Source organism: Chaetodon trifascialis, chromosome 3 (assembly GCF_039877785.1).
Source record: "Chaetodon trifascialis isolate fChaTrf1 chromosome 3, fChaTrf1.hap1, whole genome shotgun sequence".
In the NCBI taxonomy this organism is placed as follows: domain Eukaryota; kingdom Metazoa; phylum Chordata; class Actinopteri; order Chaetodontiformes; family Chaetodontidae; genus Chaetodon; species Chaetodon trifascialis.
The window spans coordinates 5,796,783-5,819,590 of NC_092058.1; the positions used below are offsets into that span (position 1 = coordinate 5,796,783).

Genomic DNA, 22,808 nt, shown 5'->3' on the forward strand with positions numbered 1-22,808 from the left:
TTAATTAAAACTCCACATCGAGTCTCATGACCGCTTACTCTACACACCTCACATGTTCCCCCGCCTGCTCTGATTGGCTGCCGCTAACGAGGCTCATGTGGGTCTGCTGGACTTTAACCAGTTCAACCGTCCATCAAAGTGAAAACGCAGAGCCTCAGCGCAGCTCCACCTGCAGGGAGCCGATCTCTAAAATGTTCAGGACAAACGGTTTTCTCTGAGGGACGAACACATTTCTGGACATTTCTGTCCAGAACTGGAAAAGTCAGAGGTCACATGCAGGAGAAGTTTCACATGACACTGATGATGTCCTGCTGTCTGAAAATATGACAGATGAAACCCTCTGGTCTCTACTTAGTCTCCTCTTTTACACTGGCATGTGCCACAGTGTGTGTGTGTGTGTGTGTGTGTGTGTGTGTGTGTGTGTGTGTGTGTGTGTGTGTGTGTGTGTGTGTGTGTGTGTGTGTGTTTTAACAGGAGCCATGTGGAAGCTGGTTAGCAGGTTAATGAGCAGAACACAGCTGATGGTTAGAGACACAGACTGAGAGACAGATGGACAGACCTCATGTTACACTGAGGAAATCTGTATCTGGTATTTTACACTTGAAATACATGAACATACAAACTAAAATATATATATACATATACTTCAGAGTAGTACATACCTGCACCGTGAGTCTGCAACAGGCAAACTGTGAATAGATACATCCAATTAAATCATTTGACTCAGCCATGCTCGCTGCTGTGGAGGTAACGTCAGTCAGTCTGTCCACCGCTTTGCATCAGACTCAAGTATCTCAGCAACTATTGGATGGATCACAGTGAAATTTGGCGCAGACATTTATGATACGCAGATGATGACATCAGCTCTAAATTTAAAGGAGTCCAAAATTTCAGTTCAGGACCAAATATATGCCAAACTAATGCCACTCCGATCATCCTCAGCTGTAGTGCATCTATATTGCTAATTAGCAACTGATAGCATGCTAACACTCCAAACTGAGATATGTTAGCATTTACCTTAAGTCGCTAGCACAGCTGTAAACAGCATCGCTCTTTCTAGCAAACTGTCAGCAAACTCTTTTCTAGCAAACGTCTTTGCAATATTTTTACTGTGTTTCCACTCAGTTTTTTTATTTGAATCACACATTAAACAGGTGGATGGAAACACACTTCCTGTTAGGTTCTTTTAGCATTAACCGCATGTTAATTATTGTAACTTGACGATGAAGGTTTTGTAACCATAACAAAGTCCTTATTTTAATGCAAACCACAATGTTTTCACTTCGTAAAACAGTTTTATTTTTCGATAGAGATTTGTGGAAGAAACAGATCACTGCTGTCATCCTGCCGTCACATCAGAAAACACTTGTTTGTTGTGTGTAGAGAGCGACAAATGATGCATTTGTCGGGATTACAGTAACTGAAACAAGAATGATTTGGGCCTAAACCTCATCTTGTTATCGGGTCTTCGTGGAGTCAAAGGATGTGGATTCTAAAAGGTCTTTCGGGGGCCAGATGTGGGAGGCCCCCATTTTAAATGACAGATTTACTGGATCTGAAATAATTGAAACCTGACCAGCTGTTCGAGACTTTAACAGATAAATTCATGTCATCTGACTCAGAGTTTTACTGTCACATGCTGGATTGAGCCGTTTCCTCTGCTGCTGTCTGTGTGTTTAATGGTCAGCTGAACGCTCGACATTACTGCGTTCCTTCACCTCTGTCGAAATGTGAAAAATGTGACTACGTCCATTAAAATGCCGTTCAGATATTTGGCATTCTTGGACGTATGTGATGTACAAGCGGTCTGTCCTGCTCAGGTTTGGTTCCTGCTGCATCAGCTGGACGAGGTCAGGAAATGTCCAGAAGGTTTTTTTTACACAACACAGCGAAACTACCAGCAGCAGCAAATGTCTCTAAATGACCACCAGGAAGTTCAAATTTTCCACAACCCAAACTCAAAAATGGGCCAATGTTGAGATCAGTCTGCTTGATATGAGCTGGAGAACGATCACAGTGGAAGACGACATCGTCTCACAACTGTGACATCCTGCTGAAAACATCCGGAAAGCTTTAACCACGCAGACATCGAGGCTCTAACGCCGTCCGTCAGCTTCGGTCAACGCTGAAATGTCTCAGAAACTACCGGATGGATTTTAACCATGTTTTGTACAGACATTCGTGGCTGGCAGAGGATTCATAGCAGCACGGTGTTTTTTCTTGCTGCGATCATCTTTAAATGTCTAAGCTGGACATTTAAAGATGGTTTCCTCATGTGCTTCCAGTGTAACTGATGGAGGAAAACATCCATGAAATTCTCATAATTCTGGGATGTTTCCATGAGCTTAATCTTCAGTGTGTCTTTCCTTTAAGGGTCAGGTCACATTTACCGTCAGCGTCAATTTAAATTCCCCTTCAAACGTTTGTTTATATAACAGTTCAAATTTTCAGTTATTTTAGTTTGTGTTTCTCTTGGTGACCTGGTCATAAGGTTTTCTGTCTGTGTGTAAGTAGGACAAACTCTGCAGAAACTGACGTGTCTCTAAAAACAAAGTGAGGTTGTAAAATCCCGAACACGTCAGAGAATATTTCAGATTCTCTGTGAGTCGCCTCAGACCGTCTCATGAAGGAAGGTTTTATTTAGTGTCTGACTGAGTGAAACTAAAGTTTTGTGTCTCGGCTGGTGTTTAATGTCGGTGTGACGTCTGAGCAGAGACGATCTGGATGTCAGAAAACACAAACGTATTATAAATTTTAGGAAATCAGTTCAGGTTTTTTCTTGCTGAATTAAAGAAAAATTATGTGAAATGTTAGTTTTTTCTTGTGAGAAGTCCTCAGCAGGAGTGGAGACAGCCTGAGTGTTTTGTATTCACATATCTTCACGTGTGTCTTCATTCCTGTTGTGTGTTTTGCTACGGATGATCAGTGTCTTATGTCAGGCTTTATGTGTGTGCGTCATGTGGACAGCCAGCACTAATCAGAAAGACACGACTGTGAACCATGTGGTCGCTGAGAGACGAGGACACAGGAAGTCAGCGCAGAGTCACAGGAAGCAAGACCGAACGAACCTGCAGCTCCGGGTTCAAGCCCACCGTTCACACAGGACGCCGAGCGCAGAGAGGTGGAGCGTGAAGGTGTGGAGGTCAGGATTGATCTGCACCACGCCAGGGTCACTGGTGGAGGAAGTATTCAGATCCTTTACTTGAGTAAAAGTACAAATACCACAATGGAAATACTCTGTAACAAGTAAAAGTCCTATACTGAAGTTATACCTGAGTAAAAGTATAATAAGGAAAATACAGTTTAAGCATTAAAAGTAAAATTTCCCTGAGCCCAAAGTGCCGTGTTCAAACTGCTTCATTTGTCCAACCAAACCTAAAAACTCTTCATTTATGACAAAGAAAAGCAGCAAATTCTGACATTCAAGAAGCTGAAAACACCAAGCAGATCACCTGATCCCTGAAACCCTGCAGGATTGTGAGCCTCTATATGCTCATCACCTCATAATCACCAGTGAGACGCTGCTGGCTTCTTCCAAAACTCACAGCCACAATTATATCTGCAGATGACTTGTGACGATCAGCTCACGGTCACACGTTTGGACGCCAGCTGGCTGAATGGATGCCAACAGCAACCACACAGGGTTTAACTGTAGCTTCAGCAAGGAGGGTGCAACAGTACACTTAACACTACAACACAGATACAAGTCTGTGGAAGTTCACTCATAATAATCTTATTTAGAGCTGAACTGTTGAAGTAAATCCATTTGTTTAGAGAAGTGCAGCTAATTTCTGATCACTTAGGAACCGAATATACGCAAACATTTATGATGGATGCTCACAAGTTAAAGGTCAAAGCTCCGGTTTCTCGTGGTTGTCATGAGCGTCGCATCATCTGCTGCATGACATGACAAAAACACACAATGAAAGCTTTCCTTTAAAGTGTGTTCTGCCTCGTAATATGAACGTACAGCTACAGCACAGAGTAAAGATCTGAGGTCCTGCTTAAAGAGGACAGGTCTCCCCATAGACCCCTATATAAAGTGTTGGTCTCTCTAGCTAACTTACCCATTGTACAAGAGAGTATACAGGCGGTGAATGTCTATATAATTCACCCATTTAAAGTATATTAAAATTTAAAGATATGCATAATTATGTGCATTGCTGCTTTGAGTGACAGCTAGCTGCTAGGTTTCAGCAACCAGTCTTCATTTGGGCGCCTCAGCTCCACCCCTTTTGGATTGCTGGGCGTGGCCACGGAGGTGTGGTTGCTGCAGCTCATCATCATCTGTGGTTTCTATGAAATATTTTAGAAAGTGTAAGAAGTTGAGAGAGAGAGAGAGAGAGAGAGAGAGAGAGAGAGAGAGAGAGAGAGAGAGACATAAATAACACAGAGCAGACCTGGTGATGCTGGAGTTTGTCTCCCTCTGGTGGCTGGAAGTTGTTGCTCCTCTTCACATCTCTTTCAGTCCAGTTGAGTCTTTCTGCATCAAGAATCAGAATCAGGTTTTTTGATAAGTAGGTTTTCACATACAAGGACTTCGCCTTGATATATTGGTGCATATCGATAAAAACAGCGTGAGAAAATGTGAGAGCGAGTACCACAAGTCAAGAGGCATAAATAGAAAATAACTTTAAACAAATGAGACACGGTTTTATGCAGGAATGTGCAAAAGTTCACAGGATTAAGTGTAAAGAACATTAGTGTGCAAGATGGAGTTCAAGAGATAATAATGTCATGCATTGAGTCTGGTGTGTGTGTGTGTGCGTGTGTGTGTGTGCGTGTGTGCGTGTGTGTGTGTGGGCCAGCTGTTCTTGTGCTGTGAGGGTTCGGTCCTGATGGACTGCAGAGGGGGTGGACACAGTCTTTCCTGCACTCCTCGGGGTCCTGGAGGGACGCAGGCGCTGCAGTCTGTTGTCGTCCCAGACGGCGATGGAGGAGGTGAGGATGGACTCGATAATGGTGGAGTAGAAGTGCACCATCAGGCAACCGTGGCACCACCGTGACAATAACAGACAGTGACTGAGCATTGATCAGACAGCTGCAGATCAGAGTTCAGGTTAAACTGATGACAATAAAAAACCTGAATCTGAGTCTGTTCACCGCCTGTGATCTGACTGAAGTCCATTTTAGTGTCATTCATTAGTGTGTGTGTGGTGGGTTATTGGTGATTGTGTGTGTGTTGCATCATGCTGACATTCTGTGCAGATCCCACTGACGCGCGCACACACACGCACACACACACAGACGATCCAGCAGATTTCATCAATTAATAGTTATCATTCATCAATAATTCAGAGCGCAAACATCCTAAAACTTTTCTTATGCTGCTGAAACTCTTCAGCGTGTTTGTCAGTAATCAGCTCTTAGATGCAAATTAGTCTAAAACTGTTCACGCTGACTGCAGCTTGGTTCATGTGACAGCGAATCAAAATGATGCTTTCTCACGACCAGCTGTTTCAGTGTAAAGTTAACTGGGCTGTTAGCGGTTAGCTGTTAGCAGTTAGCTGTTAGCGGTTAGCTGTTAGCTGATGGCAGAAAACTTCTGTTCATTGTTCCTGCAGGAAAAAGCTGCTGTGTGTAGTTTCATGCAGGAACTGTGAGGAGCAACAATATGTGTTTGATATTTGTGCAGTCCATCAGGAAGATTTTGACCCAACACATAAAGAAAGTCTGGAAAATGTTTGATTTTTTCCATTTTTAACAAAATTTTTATTATATTGGTTGACGATTCCTCACCGTGCAGTTAGCGGTCCTTAGCTGAGTGAGGCCCGGGGTCCTGGGAGTACCTGTCGTCAAACTGGCCTCTGAAAGGTCTCTGAAAGGTGTGTTCTGTCCCAGTCTGACCAGGGTCAGCTGATAGGACCCCTCCCTGCAGGGCAGGGGGAGGTAACGCACAATCAGCACTATTGGCAACTGTTATATATAAAAAAAAGTCCACCCTGCTTCCTGTTTGAAGGAAATGAAAACATGTGCATCATGGGAACATCACACTTCTAAAAACCAGGACATGACCCCAGGTGGCAGCTACAGACCTACAGTGTTTACTGGGAAACTGAATCAAACAAAATAATCATGAGGAAAAGAAGAAAAACGAAAATTAATAAGTAAAAAAGAAAAAAAAGTCTTAGATTTCTTTTGAGTTCAGTTTAAGTGAGAGAAACTTTTATGTGTGTGAAGACGGCTGCTGCTGCATCAACGCAACTGTTACAGTACAGATGTGACATCATGGCAGTATGAGGTCAACACACACACACACACACACACACACACACACACACACACACACACACACACACACACACACACACACAGAGGAACAAGTCAACACTCTGTAACTCTTCTGCAATCAGAGGCTGACTTCATCCTTCAACCAGCTCCGGTGTGAGTGTGAGTGTGTGAGTGCGTGTGTGTGTGTGTGTGTGAGTGAGAGAGTGTGTGGGTGTGTGTGAGTGTTGGTCAGCATTGCGTGTTGATTGCACCTCGTTACGGCAGAAAGCAGCCGGATGGTGTTGGAGGGAGTGTGTGTGTTTGTTTGTTTTGTTTGTTTCAGTCGGAGATGGGCGAGTGTGTGTGTGTGTGTGTGTGTGTGTGTGTGTGTGTGTGTGTGTGTGTATGTGTATAGGGTATTGCCTCAAGTTGCATTTGATGGTTGCACAGGAGAGCAACAAAACCGCGGCCACACACACACACACACACACACACACACACACACACACACACACGCACACACACGCACACACACGCACACACGCACACCCACACACACACAGTTAAAATGATTCTTAATATTTGATGTTTTTTCTATATTTACATTGTTTAGGTTTTTATAAGCTGTCACAGTTTTTATTCTCTCGTCTTGATGATAAAAACTCTTCTTCTTTCATCTTGAACACACTTCAAACACTTTATTTATTTTCCATTTTGAATAAACTTTATTGTCCTGCTGTGAAGCATTAATGACGGCGTCCTGTTGAGATGTTTAATGCAGCTTTTTTCAGCAAAGTTTTTGTTTTCTTATTTGGAAGTTTGACTTCTTCTTCCATCTATTATCTCCATCTTCTTATCCTGTTCAGGGTGGAGGGGGCTGCGGGGGGGGGGGGGGGGGGGCTACACCTGATCAGACAACCACTCACACTCTCATTTGGATTGATCCCCTTTCTCTGATTAAAGCCTCTCACTCTTTTCTGTCTGCTGCTGCTTTCAGTACGTACGTTTGGTTTCCACTGTACAAAATTCACGAGCTGCAAACATTAAATTCACTGTTTACTGTAACTGTATGAACATATTATTATAAACTAATCCAAATGTCTGTTTCAGAGTGTGCACACAAGGAGAAATACTTTTTGACTGCTGGCATATTCAGTCCAAAACTGCTGACTGTCAGTGTATCAAAGGAATAAAAGTTTTATCTCGTTTGTTTTATTCTCCATCTTGTTTTACATGAATTATCCCTGTTTTATGTTCATTTTATGTCTTTTTATGTGAAGTACTTGCACGTCATTTCTTTGTTGTGAAACACTTGTATGAAAGCTGCTATATAAATAAAGTTTATCGTTATTATTACTCTTGTGTTCACAGATAGGAGTTATTGTTGCTTTCTTTCAAACAATCACATCCTTATTGCTGAATCCTGAGCAGATTGTCAGCTTGCGGCTCCTCGTGGACTTGATGAACGGCGGATTTGGACTCTCACAGACTTCCTGTAAATGTGACTGTTAAGTGTGCAAATGCAGGGAAGTCTGGACATCAACATCCAAACCATAATGAACACTGGGAAAAGGCTCTGATCTGTACAACTCAGAGCTTCATCATATGGAGGAGCCTGAAAAGCCAAACAAACACGGACGCCTCACATCAGCCAAAGATCGACCTTCAGCCTAATTAAAATTTAATGGACATGATGTTACACTATCAACGCGCTGTTTTAATCCTCACACGACCAACTGTGGGATCATTAATCTGCCCTAATGACGTGAACACTTGCAAGTAGTTAACAAGAGTCTTTCCGGCATCCATCACGCTGGTCGTTCACTGAGCTGCAGCAGATCAGCCTGATTACATAAATCCTCAGCAGAGGTTTTCTGAACCAGGCTGAAGCCGAGATGAAAACATCGGCTGATCTGAATATTCATCAGAATCATGAGAGTCTCGCTCTCCGCTGTTCTGATGAGGGTTTCACTTTGGTAAATAAGGGAGAGATTAGAGGGTCACATGGGGGGAAGAATGCGATGCTTAATTAGCTGCTGATGAAACACACCTGGGGAGACACTGCCGAGCCGAGCCGATCCTGAGAGGCTGCTTTGTTTGATTCTTTGATTCACAAATCTTCAGCTGCATTCAGAAAACAGCAGGCTAACAGGAAACCACGAGGAGGCCGACGGGAACGACGAGCTAGCTTTGTGGGAGAGCGAGGTGACGGTCCTGCAGCTGCAGGTGAGTCACACCTGTTGATTCAAGACAGGAAATAGGTCACACTGACAGCGACATTCACCTGCAGCAGGTAGAGCTGTCAGGATGGCGTCTTTTCAGAGGTCCTGGTTTGGTAAAAATCAGGGATCTTGTCTTTTTTTCCAGGAAGATGTTGCAGAACAGGATCAGTCACTGTTTGACTCCGAGGGGACAAAAGTCCAATCAAATCCCAGAAAAGTCAAATTAATCTGGTCTGGAGCAAATTCAGTAGGATCCACAAAGCATCGTCTCGTCAGAAGCTGGCAGTATGAGCTACGCCACGCATGGCTAAAATAAACAGAGAAGAAGAAGAAGAAGAAGAAGAAGAAGAAGAAGAAGAAGAAGAAGAAGAAGAAGAAGAAGAAGAAGAAGAAGAAATCTGGAAACAACACGAGTCGCCACCAGAGACGAAGATCATGAAGATGAAGAGCGTTATGGGAATATCTGGGAAGATGATGACAGCAGATTCTTCTTCTTCTTCAGGTTTTGTAGTGGAAACAGCTGATCAGTCATGTGACTTGTGTTATTTAACTTGTTCAGCAGGTGTTTCCATCTCCCATTTGGCGTGTTAACACTTTTTCCAAAAAGGCAAAAACCACCACAAGCAAGTGTAAAAACTTTTTTTTTGAATTTTTTTTTTTACCGTTTTCAAATGCAATATTTCAAAATCACCACAAAACCACCTTGATGGAAGCACGGCTTATGATGAAACACTCTCCAGTTCTGACATGATGCTATACAGAGTCTATGCTAACCTCTTCAGGAGCCACCATTTTTGTATTTTTTGCACAACAAACGTCCGTCCTGCCAGTCCAGTCGTTCCTCAGAGGACACTGATTGGTCTGAAGCACTGTGGGTCGGCCACAGACGTTTCATTTGACACCCAGCAAGATGGATACTCAAACTAAAGCAGCGCACACAAAAAGACAGAAACTACGCATGAAATAAAACACCTTCTTTTCGTCTGACATTTAAAGTTGTGCACATGCATGACTGTTTAATTCAGTCACGGTGGAGCTGAGTGCACAAGCCCTTCACTCGACTGCATATCCACCACTAAAAAAAGGACACGTCACTGAGCATCAGTGCAGCCGTCCATACAGGCTCCCATCCTGCACAGCTGCTTATGTGATAATCTGTATTAAAGAGTTTACAGCGCTCATATGAGAACAAAGAGCAGCTTGATGCCAAAATCACAAAATATAAAGTTTAAAGTTTCTTGTTTCTGCTCCAGAAAAATGAGCTCGTCTGGTCTGCAGTGTGCATGTTGACGTGGGATGAGCTGTATGTTTCTGTGCGTATGCGTCGTTTATACAGCCGGTCTGAGGGGTCGAAGAAAGTGAACGGACTCACAGACGTGAACAAACAGGAAACAAGCAACAAACTACAACTGACAGGAAGTCAAAACATGATAAACAACCCTGATTCTAAAAAAAAATGGACGCTGAATAAAACAGAATGCGATGATTTATTAATCCTCTTTGACATAAACTCAACTGAAAACAGCTCAAAGACAAAATATTTAATGTTTGAGCTCATCGGCTTCATTGATTTTGTAAATATCTGAATATTCTGAATCTGAAGCAGCAACTTGTTTTAAACACGTTGAGACAGGAGCAGCTAAAGACTGGGAACGATGTGGAACGTTTGGATCATCCCACAGGTAAACAGGCTCACTGGTAACAGGTGAGAGTGTCACGATTGGGTCTGAAAGAGGCGTCCTGGAAAGGCTCAGTCGTTCACAAAGTGTTCACCACTTTGTGAACACATGATTGGATAAAGGATATTAATACATGTGCTCAGGAACACTTTGTCAAACTGTTGTTGGTAAATGTATAACTTCAGATAAAATCAACTCCTAAAAACGTTTAATGAATTTTAACGAAATTCCGTAAAACTGTTGAAAAATGATTGAAGCAAAACTGGAAAACCGTCACGAGCTGCTGTCTGTTGGAATTCATCCGATTATTAAGGTTGAGACGCGCGGAGGACTCTGACAAAGTTGACTTCTTTAACTGACACAGTGAGGGGGTCAAAGGTCAGACCCTCCACTACAAACACACACACACATACAGCCACACACACAGATTCATGTCACAGTGGATGGAGTCGTCATGCCAACAGCAGACATTACTGCTGGTTTCATCACAGAGACAATCCCAGGCTGGCCTCAGTGTGTGTGTGTGTGTGTGTGTGTGTGTGTGTTTATAGAGATCTACCCCTTCTCACACACACACACACACACACACACACACACACACACACAATTTAAGTGTCTTCTTATCTCAGTTTTGCATCATCCCTGGTGACCTCTCAGAGTGTGTGTGTGTGTGTGTGTGTGTGTATGTGTTGGGGGATTATAGAAGAGACTGAAATGAAACTGAGACAAGATCAGGTTTCACAAGAGCGCAACAACAAAGAGGAAAGAAAAAGAATAAAATCAGAGCCGTAATAAGAAATAATTAAAGCACCTAAAAGCTGATTAACGTCAGCGATGCACTAAATTTGTCATCTGACTTATTAGAAAAATAGAGTCCATATCCAAATCAAATCACTGCCAGAGGCTCTTTGAGGACATACTCAGGCGTCACAATGCTTGGAGCTACATGCTAATGTCAGCATGCTAACATGCTCACGGTCGACGCTGACCGGCTGATGTCCAGCAGGTGTAATGCTCACCATGTGATTTAGCGTGCTAACATTTGCTAACTCGCATAGAAATCAGCTTCACTTGCAGCCTCGCCATCAGTAAACAAATAACTGAAAAAACTTCTTGTTAATGAGGTTAAAAGATACTGGAATCATTTTTGTGACAGGCCTTTGGCCGGTTGCATTTTATTGCATTAGCCTGTACACGTGTGCCTAATAAAGTGGCCACTGAGTGTAGATCCACAGCAGCAGCGCTCGTCTACCTCATCACACCTTCATTGCTCATAGAGCTCATCCAGGACTGGAATGATGCTTTCAGAGCCGTGTAGTTTAAAGTTTAAGTATTTTTAATTCTCCTTTCCTTTTAGATGTAGATTTAACAAAATGTAGAAAATTCCAGACCAATTTAAAGTAAACTGTTATTAAAACAGGATGTAAACATGCGGAGCGTGAATCCACAGAGATCTGGTGAGAAAAGAACTCATGAATTTTGAAAGATGTGGCTGTCGCTGTCAAAGCAATGAGCACTTCAGGTCTCTCACTCACTCACACACACACACACACACACACACACACACACACACACACACACACACACACACACACACACACACACACACACACACACACACACACACACACACACACACACACACACAGCTGTTGTGCTGATGGTGTGAAGAGAGTGGTTATAAGAGACACTGCAGGTGAACTTTAACAGATATCACAGGATAAAGGGAGGTCCAATCACGATCCTCTCACCTGTTACCAATCAACCTGTTTTACCTGTGGATTGATCCGAACATCTTTAGTTGCTCCTGTCCCAACACGTTTGAAACATGTCGCTGCATCAGATTCAGAATAAGCACATTTTTACAAGAATCAATGAAGCTGATGAGCTGAACATTAAATAGATTCTGTTTGTACTGTTTTCAGTTCAGTTTATGTCAGTAAGGATAAACAAATGATCACATTCTGCTTTATTGATGTTTTACATCCCAGCTTTTTTAAGTTAACTCACTGTGAGATCTTACAGAGAGCTGCGTCACAAGCAATGAGTTCAACAATGAGACCTGAGACATGACGATGATGATGAAGGCCCCGATCGTCCTGTTGAATGATGAACTGCACTGTGAGGCTTGTGCATCAGCGACATATGTTCATGTTTAAAGGTGAGTAAACAATTGTAAATAAATGTGAATCTGCTCTTACAGGTGAGGCTGGGGACAAACAGGTGAGCAGAGCGTGGCTACGTGGAAGTGCAGCTGTTTGTTTGTGAGCAGTCTAGCTGGGATAAAACCAACAGGAAACTTTATCGGGGGGGGGGGGGGGGATCTGCTGTTATCTGATTTAAACTGCACTGAGACCATTGAGAGCGCTGGGTGACATTATCACAACCACCCTGAGGCGCTAACCGACCCTGAACGCTCCCACTGTTAGACCGACATCAGACTCAGCGTGAGCTCCCCGAGGCTCGATGTGATCAGGATGCCCCGAAGCACTGAGAGACCACCAGAGCACAGCTGAGCCCAGACTGCAGGTCCACACACACACACACACACACACACACACACACACACACACACACACACACACACACACACACACACACACACACACACACACAAGCACCAGCCTGACTCGCAGGGACATCAAAACTTCAGCGTCACAGCAGCACAGGTGTCGCACAGGTGACAATCTTTGTGAATGAGGGCAGCGTGAAAGACGACAAGTGTGTGTTTTGTGAGTGTTGTTCTCAGTGTGTGTGTGTGTTCTCGTGGCAGGCCGTAGTTGAGTCAGACACTTGGCCTCTGATTTCATCACATCGGTTATGAAAGAGACAGTAAAGTTTAACACACACACACACACACACACACACACACACACACACACACACACACACACACACACACACACACACACACTCACACACACTCACACACACACACACACACACACACACACAGAAGCAGTGTTCCTCCTCCTCTGTTTCTTCAATATTTCATCATGTGGCATAAAAACACACTAACCATGTGGAGATAACCTGCTGTGTGTGTGTGCGCGTGCGTGTGTGTGTGTGTGTAACGAGGTCAGTCAGGCTCTACCTGTCGCTTGGAATCTGTCCAGAGTAGAGCTGACTATACACACACACACACACAAACACACACACAGAGGAAATCTCCATAATGAAGATGTGACCTCATTTCCTGTCGAGCAGCAGGTGTGTGTCTCAGCTTCCTGCTGGGGTTAATCCACAGAGTCACTCACGTGTTCGTGCGTCCCTGTCCCATCCTGTCCTGTCCTGTCCTGTCCTCACTGCTGTGGCGTGGTCCCTCTCTGATGGGACGATGAAAGAAATCCAGTCTGTGAAAACTCATTTCAGCTTTCAGCAGTTTGACTCAAATCAAAGTTTCTAAAACCAAACGCCTGCTTTGTGTTGTCTTGCTGAGCGTGTTTGAAGGATACGTTCTGGTAAACACATGCAGGCTTGCAGTGGTGGAAAGTAACTAAGTACATTTACTCAAGTACTGTACAGTACTTAAGCATATCCAGTTTATGCTACTTTATACTTCTGCTCCACTACGTCACTGCTTTTATTTAACTGTTGTACTTTGATTTTACACAAAAAACATCTGATCGACTTATTAAAGGTACAGTGTGCAGTGTTGAGGCTGCACAGTGGAGTTTGTCCATTTTGGGCTTCTGTAGAAACATATCGGACTCTGAACGAGGACCCGTTCCCTCTGCAGATATAAAGAGCTCATTGTAAGGTAGTGAAAACACAACAATTCTTATTTCAGGTGATTAAACAGTCATAAAAACATATTCATAATCCTGCACACTGGACCTTTAAATATGACATAGTCCCCGCAGACCCTCACAGGTGTTTAGTGACTGTACGATGCTGATTAGATGTACTCAGGTTGGAGTTGTGTGAAGCTCTGCTGGGATTTATCAGTTCATCATGTTTTTAATAAGCTGACTGAGGCGAACCCCTGAAGTCTGGAAGAGAAGTCTTTTGATGTTGTTGCACCCGATAAAACTTCTGTGTACAAATTATTACCTACAGATAAAACAGATACTTTGAAGTCTTCACAATCGAACACTAAAAGGAGCCAACTGCAAAGTGAATACTTCAAGTACATTTTGAATGTACTTTTACTGGAGTAGAACTTCCTGAAATAGTTTTGTTGTGGTGGTTTTCTGACTTTTTGTGAAGGAAAGAATCTGAGTGTTTCTTCTTCCACCTTAAGTTTGTTATCAGGACAAAAACATGAACAATAATCCTACATGTGATGATGAGGATGAAGATCCATGTGTTGATTTGTGCTGAAGTGAGATTTTTCTCCATCAAGCTGAAATCAAAGACCTTTTTAATGACACATCTCTTGAAAGACGAGATCAGAAAAAAATATCTTAATGATCATAAAAAGAACCAAAAGTTAAATAAAACACTGTTCAGTCTTTGTAGATCAGATTCGTGTGTTTTGGTGCTTCAACAGTTTTTATTGGTTGATCTTCTTCTTCGGGTGTTTTACAAACCATCAGTCTTGCACTCAAGCATTCACTTGACTCTGGACACAGATTTCTGTGGGAGTGTCATCGCTCTGTGAACGGAGTCATTGTGACTAAATTGGACTCAGCTGAGTCATTATGACAAAGTTAGCAAGCTGACGTTTAGCAGATACGATGTTTGACCTATTCGTCATCTGAGTTTAGTGTGTTAGCATCTGAAATTCGTAGGTGAGTAACGTCAGAGCATCAAAGTCATTACTGTCATATTTTTATTGAATGCGTGTGTGTAGAAATCACCTGTTGGACGTCACTCACCTGTGTGTGTGGGCGAGAGAAGGGGAGGGGCAGAGGGAGGTCAGCTGAGGTCAGGTCATGTGATGCAGCTGCTGTTTTTCCACCTCACCTGGACAGTGTTTGAGCTGCAGGAGGAAGTGACATAAAACTGTCCACATCCCAAACGAGACCCGTTTTAACACAGACCAGCGTTATGATTACGATCGGCTGATTTGTTTTGTTTAGAGCTCGTCAGTCACAGGTGTGAGTTTACCTGGAGGTGATCTAAATCTCCTGCACTGAAGAGTCAGCGTGACGGCTCACCGATCAACTGATCGGATGGATTTAGTTCAGGAAAAGCCAAAACGTGTCGCACGTGTCCGAATGTGGAACAAACTCAGATGAGCCTGCGACCACAGACTGAACGCAGATTAAGGTCGAAGGTCAGCAGGTGGCTGCAGCTCTGCAGATCAGCACTGTGACTGGTCCCTCACTGTCAGAGGAAAACCTCATATGAACTGTGGTACAATGTTGTAAAAAAACATAATAAATTCCTCCAAAGGCTACAAGTAAACTTATTTTCGTTGTTGGTTAATATACAGTTTACAGTCTTGATTAATAGATTAATCATTTGGCCAATAAGTCTAAAATCCAGAGAAGTGCAGTAAACTATAAAACACGGAAAAGAAGCCAATGCTCAAATTTGAGAGGTTGCAGCTAAAGTATTATTGTTATTATTAGTCTTTAAATTTGAATGAAATTATTAAAAGATCATTAAAATAGTTGTTGATCATCAAATTTGAACTTGTACTGAAAGCTCAGCGCTGACTTATTTGCTTTTTCCTTTGAAATGAATTGATTTCAGTCTAAATTGTGCTTCGTTAGGGCAGTTGCCGTCAGTCTGTCTGCTGTGCTTCATAACTTCTTCACCTCTTTGACTTTAGTCTTTGCAGTCAGGACGTCACGTGAATTTATATGGATGATCGTATTTATTGACAGTTAAAATTCAAGTTCATATTTGATTTGTTCATCACAGCACTAGCTCATCACTTCACTTCAATGTCCAAAAAAATAAGAGACTGACATTTATTAAAAGAAAACAAGAAATCTGATTTAATTGTAACTATTATAACATTATAACTACTGTTAATAAGTTTCTGTTTTATTGGTAATGACTGATCTTAATGTAAAGGCTACAGTTGCCGAGTTACTGTAACTATTTTAACTTTAACTTTTTAACTTTTAACTCATTGTATCTTTTTCAATGATTTGTTTGCTTAATTTTTCTTTCATTGCAGTCGACCAAGCAGTGACGTGTTTAGGGTTCATACAGGGTTTTAGATGCTGCTCAGTGTGTCAGTGTATAATAATGATCCAGATATAAAACAAGCAGCTGTTGTGTAAAATTAAATCTCTGACTGACATCATCACAGTGCTGTCTTTGATATATGTACTGTGTGTGTGTGTGTGTGTGTGTGTGTGTGTGTGTGTGTGTGTGTGTGTGTGTGTGTGTGTGTGTGTGTGTGTGAAAAATGTACTCCAACTCTTTCCATTCAGGCTGTGTTACTGTATTCATTGTTCATTGTGTGTGATGCAAGCTGTCGTCAGCTGTGGTAAATACAGATTTGATGTACTTGTACTTACTTTTTCCACGTCTATTCAGTAAATATTGTTCTTTTCACTCCACTACATTCATTTGATAAGTTACTTTGTATATTCAGATGAACATAAATAATGATATATTATTGTGGTTTAAGGTTAAGATAAGACTTTATTTCACAAGCGACCCAGCAGCATAAAATCAGCTCCACCTAACAGCTGCACCATTAAAGAAATGAAGCCTGCACGTAATAATTGTAATCCAGTAATATATATTTGTTTTAAATGGGCCATTCTGCGTAATGAGTACTTTTACTTTTGGCAGTATACGTATATTTTGATACTAATACTTTTGCAGTTTTACTTGCTGAAGTGTTTAGAACGCAGTATTTTTACTTCTAACCGTGTATTTGTCCTCTGTACGTCCACCGAGGACACATATCGAAACTGTCTCGTGTTCTTTTCTGACGAACGAGCGGCTCAGGATTGCAACATCGTGGCTCCGCCCCCTCAGGGTGACGACATCGCGGCAGGAAACAACGTAACCAAACAGACCCAGAGTCAGTCCGACTCCGGCTCCTCAGTCCGCCTGGAAGTTCTGGAGCCGAGCGGGGGTCAGAGCAGACCGGGGTCCGGAGGATCAGCCTGGACGTGAATCCACACCGACACGCGGACGTTACTGTACTTCAAACTCCGACAGGAAGCCAGGAGGACTCGGTTCCACTCGGCTTTGTTCGCTTCAGCGCCGGATATATTTCTTAAAAAAGAAAAAAGACAAGTTTCTTTTTGTTTTTTGAGTAATGCTTTGGGTTCGTCGTCGTTAAGCTGATTCTCGCCGTCAGTTTAATGATGATTGAAGAAGGAGCTCGGTAACAGCTGACTGACGACAGGTTGCGCAACCGACACGACAATAAGGACACAAAGGCGTCATCAGCGGGCTCCAGTCCTCCCAGTATCCGACCTGCTGCTCCCAGTCCGAGCTCAAACTGCACGAGAAAACCTTTTGTGTTTGTCGTCGGCAACTTCTGCTCCACAGTTAGACATACAGCATCAGCTCCACGGCCTCCACTGGGTTTCTACTGAGTGTGCTGGATCTACTGGTTTCCTGTTGCCCTGCAGTCCGGACCAGTCCGTCTGTCTGACGAGGACAAGGTAAGAAACTGACCTCAGAGCAGTGATGGAAGAAGTCCTCGATAACTGAAGTCAAAATTCTGCTGTAGTATGATCAATGAGTAGCCTCCTCGTGGCTTTTCTTTCAGGAATATAAACATCGATACTGGATTACTTCTGCTGATGCAGTAACGTGTAAACAGCAGCGTTATGTTGTGGAGGTGGAGCTCATTTCACTGCTGTATAGAGTTTGTGGTAGTTTAATCCAGAAGATGTATGACTGACAGGAAATGAAATACTCAAAGTATAAATACCTCATAACAGTTGTGCCTGTACTGCAGTTCAGTAAATGTACTTGCAGTCAGAAGAGTTCATGATCAAAGTGTTGAACCGCGGGGTTCAGTCCTGAACTCAAGGTCAGTTTACGGCTCTTTCTGGAACTTTCAGTCGGATCACATGGTCTTCATCAGCAGATGTTTTTTGCCTGGCTGTCACAGAGATGGGTCTGTCAGCAGCTCAGACGATTAAGTGGCTGGCTGATGTTTCAAGACCTCAACGCTTTAAAATGGCTTCAAAGAATTTGATCTGCTTTGATGGATGCAGTGCGATGCAGCTGAAAGTTCTGGAGGAGTCTAGAAAGTCGGGATCGGTTTGTCGAAGCACCAACTTTGATGCATGACTTTCAAGGCTGACTCCAGGACAGCTGAGCAGACTTCATCCCATGATGAAGACGCTGAAAGGCTGACAGTCAGTGGACCTTTAGGCTTAACGTCAGTCAACAGGGACACAAACATGAACAAAGGCAAATATTAGACTTTGTGAAAGCAGAGTTTTCTGCTGTGAATCATTACAACTGATTTTAATGCAGCAGGAACACTGTGAACACAAGAAATGAGCACAAATGTGGTGAAAATAAACAGAATCATAGTCAAATAAATAAAAAGTAAAACATGAACAGGACGCCTGAACTTCTGACTGACACGCTGACAGCAGCAGAAACCAAGTTGGTCCCATCAGATCAGTGATCCGTCCTCGTTCCAAGGATCCAAAAAAACACTAGCAGGAGAGAAAAGAAAGAAAACGAGGCTTTTCATTGCTGAAACAGTGAATTAGTCCATCAGCAAAAAACTGAATGAGCTGCCGGTGATTGGTTTGTGGTTTAAGTCGTTTCTTTTGGCAAAAATGCTAAAAACAGAGAAGTTCTCTGTGTCTTCTATCATAACAGACTGAATGTATTTGGACATTTTGGACATCACGTGGACATCTGAAGCTGATGATGATGAAGACAGGAGCGACTGTTCAGCCAGGCCTTCGTCAGGTTTTGTGTTTCGGTCGTTTGACCTTTGATTGTGAAGCTGCAGCCGAACACGAAGTGACTGAAGAGTGTTTCACAGAGCCGAAGAGATGAGACGTCAGCTCTGTGTGTGCGTGTGAGCGTGTGTGTGTCAGGGGATGACGTCGCTGTGGTGACGCTGTGACTCAGGGTGTTTCACCAGAGTGAAAGCAGAGTTAGCCAACAGCAGGTTTCCACACAGTGTCGCCGCGGCGACCAGGCTCTACAGACACACACGCACATGCTCTCTCTCTCTCTCTCTCACAGCGTGTGTGTGGTAGGTGTTGACTGTATTTAAAGGCTGTTTAAACTATAAACTGTTGTGCTCTGATGCAACGATCTGAAAGCTGAAGCGTCTGTCAGCTTACAGGAAGTTGCATCATGAAGCCTATAGACACGTCAACAGTGTAACGTGTGAGCGGCCGACACACAGAACACACACAGAACACACTCCTCGTACTGTATGTGGAAGTATCATTGAAGAGGGTTCAGTGGAGGGAGGGGGCACCAGCAGAGGGCGCTGCAGCGCAGAGATTAAACCAGGAAGAGAAGTTAACGTTTACAGTTTTAACCCGAATCGTTCTTGAAAAAAACTGCAGAACTGAAACGTGCAGACTTAAAGCAGCAACAATCAATATTCTGATAACGACATGTGAGATGAGAGCGGTGGCGCTTTGTCATTTCTAATTTTCATATTGGTGCTCAAACAGGAAGTGATGGTAAAAGTTGGAGAGCGGATACGTTCAAGAACACCGGTTCTGCTGAAGCGAACGTACTGTTTAAAACACCTCCTGCAGCTGCTTCACAGTCACAACAAAGCTGTGAATGTTAATTAACCTGATGATGTCACTTCTCTGCTCCAATCACAGATGAGCACGGATGTGACAGTGCGATCTCAGCTGTGCCTGAAGAGGCTTTTGGACGAGCCCCGGGATAATTTGCCGAAATGCAAAGTCGCTCGTCTGACTCCGCACCCTCCAGCCACCGGCCTGTCGCCCTGCCTCAAGCCCAGAAGCCCCGCCCCCAAGCCCAACCAAAGCCAATCCCCAGCTAGAGTCGGACCGTACCTGCTGTTTGAACGCTGCGAGGGGGAGGAGACTTACAGGGCGGAGCACGCACACACACAGCAGCAGTACACCTGCCAGGTAGAGCTGCAGTAACACTGATACTGCAAGAAGTACTACCTATACTACCACTGATACTGCTAGTAATGTATTAACTACTGCTAACCCTAACCGTCCCTCCCTGTTACCATGGTTACAGGTGCTTCCTCTGCGTGGTTACCAGGAACGGTTGGCCGCCTACACCCGGATCGGTCACCATGACAACATCTGTGGCCTGCTGGATGTGGTGATTGGCCAGGACAGCGTGTACGTCTTCCTGCCTGGTCACCATGGAGACATGCACGCCTACGTGCGAAACCGGAAGCGTCTCGGCGAGGAGGAGGCGGGGCATCTGTTCACGCAGATGCTGAGCGCTGTGACGCACTGTCATCACAACGGAGTCGTCCTGAGAGACCTGAAGCTCCGCCGATTCGTCTTCACTGACAAATACAGGTGAGACGGACAAGTACTCCATTAATACTACTAGTACTGCATACTACAGTGACCACTATAGTGACACGAGTGAGGCTGATAGATTAGTAGTACTGATAATACTACTGATACTGCATACCACACTGACACACACAGGCGAGACTGAAAGACGGAGTACTGATAATACTGGGAGTACTGCAGCATTATGCTCATTCTACTGCTATACTAGTGACACTACCACTAATACTGCAAGCGTAATACTTCATGATACTGCAAACAACACTAAGGATGCTACTGGAAATTCACGCAAGTTCAACTAATACTGTCTAAGAGTGCACGTGACACTACTGATACTACTAAAGCGACTAAAATTACTTTGGATACTGCTGACGGTGCTGGTAATACTGCTAACATCAGTGGTATCAGCAGTCTTAGTAGTAGCAACAACATAATTAGTATCAGTGGCAGGCACTACCATGAATACGTCCAGACGCTGTTACCTACTAGTAGCAGTTCTGTCAGTAGTACTACAGGTAGTACTGCTGTCACTGCTGGTGCAGTAGATTGAACCTGTGGTTTTCTCTCTGCAGGACTCGTCTCGCTCTGCTCGGCCTCAACGACTGTGTCCTCCTGCACGGCGACCATGGTGACGACTCTCTGACGGACAGACATGGCTGCCCGGCCTACGTCAGCCCCGAGCTGCTGACCAATGGGAAAGGTTCTTACTCGGGCCGCGCCGCAGACATCTGGAGCCTGGGCGTGTCTCTCTACACCATGCTGATTGGGCGATACCCGTTTCAGGACACGCAGCCTGCCGCACTGTTCGCCAAGATCCGCCGCGGCGCCTTCAGCCTGCCCGACTGGCTTTCACCACAAGCCAAGTGTCTGATTGGCTGCATGCTGAGGAAGTCGCCCGCAGAGAGGCTGGAGGCGTCGGAGCTGCTGATGCACCCATGGCTGACCAATCCCTGCACGCCACATCACAGCATGCACAAGACGCATCACAGCTCACAAAAAGCACTACAGAATAAACAAGAGGAGGACGAGCAGGTGGTGCCAACATGGACAGAAAACAAACACTAGCACACTTTTGTACTTCTATACTTGTGAGGACCGGCGTTAGCCCCTCACCGTAACCATCACCCAACCTTTTACTCAACTTAACCTGATTCAAACTTTAACCCTTAAAACAAGTCTGAACCCTCAACACTGTCTGAAGAGCTGAAGATCAGACAAAGTGTCCTCAGTCCCTCAACCAAAAACTAAAACTGGTCCTCACAAAGATAGACATACAAGAACACAGACACTACACAGACCGTCTGATCCTGGATTACTTGACCAACCCTCAGGTGCCTTCCTCCCGCTGTAGCTGTGACTCACTCTGCCTCCTCGGAAAGGGTCTGTGACGGCGACCTCCCCTCGGGGCCCGGACCTGCTCCTCGTCTTCCACAAATCACAACTGATCCACCGGTTCCACCAGCTCCTGACACGAGCCAGGACGAAGGGTGTGTTCGTTGTGTTCCCCCTGAACTCAGAGTCCCAGTTAAACTAAGGCCTCATTACTGACGTCCAGCAGAAGCAGCTTTATTGATCCACATCAACACCCGGACACATGATCAGTTCTGATTTACGAAGCTGATGAAGACCGCCTGAACCCACCATCGGTTTGAAACAGTGGACTTGGAGGACTAAAGATGGGACAGTTTGTTTCTCAGTGTTTACACTTCCTGGTTTAAGAGAAGGATCGGTCAGTCACCAAAGTCCAACAGCACCAAACTGTTAATTCAGTTTCAGGCTGTAAAACAACGAAGTGTTTTTATGACGATCAGTTTCATGGAAGCTGAAAGCCGCCGTGACAGCCTGTTATCTCAGGATGGATTTCACTAAATTCTGTTTTTGTGTTCCTCATGAAAACTGATCCTGAAACAACAACATACTCATTATTCTTATTAAATAGTTTTCTCGAGACATTTTGCCTGGATAACAAACACGTTCATCTCTGGAATAACGATTACATGCAACCACGCTCCCAAAATAACAGTGCAGTAAATTTGTGATCATGAGAAAACTATTTCTGACACATCAGCGTAAGAGGATAATTCAACGTCAGGACAAAGGAGCTAATTTAAGCTCCATGTGTTGAGTCATAATATGAAAATAGTGACGCTGGAATCTCGAGATAACCAGACATTACTCCTGACACACGTCTTTTGTTGACTGGCCGATCACGACCCAGCAGACCTGGAGCCAGCCAATAGGATGCCTTCTTCTGAATGTGTCATTCAGACCTCAGTTACAGTTTAAGGATAAATAAACATGTTTCACAAACTCTTCTGGTCCTG

The 22,808-nt window shown here is 43.9% G+C and overlaps 1 protein-coding gene across 1 annotated transcript; it reads left to right on the forward strand.

The window, feature by feature from the left end:
* The first annotated feature begins 17,051 nt into the window (after positions 1 to 17,051).
* trib3 (tribbles pseudokinase 3) lies at positions 17,052 to 22,791 on the forward strand. Its single transcript, XM_070959602.1, has 4 exons — positions 17,052 to 17,640; positions 19,801 to 20,076; positions 20,195 to 20,487; positions 21,057 to 22,791. Exons 2-4 carry the CDS (start codon positions 19,801 to 19,803, stop codon positions 21,547 to 21,549), a joined length of 1,062 nt encoding a protein of 353 aa, XP_070815703.1. The 5' UTR covers positions 17,052 to 17,640; the 3' UTR covers positions 21,550 to 22,791.
* The last annotated feature ends 17 nt before the right edge of the window (positions 22,792 to 22,808 follow it).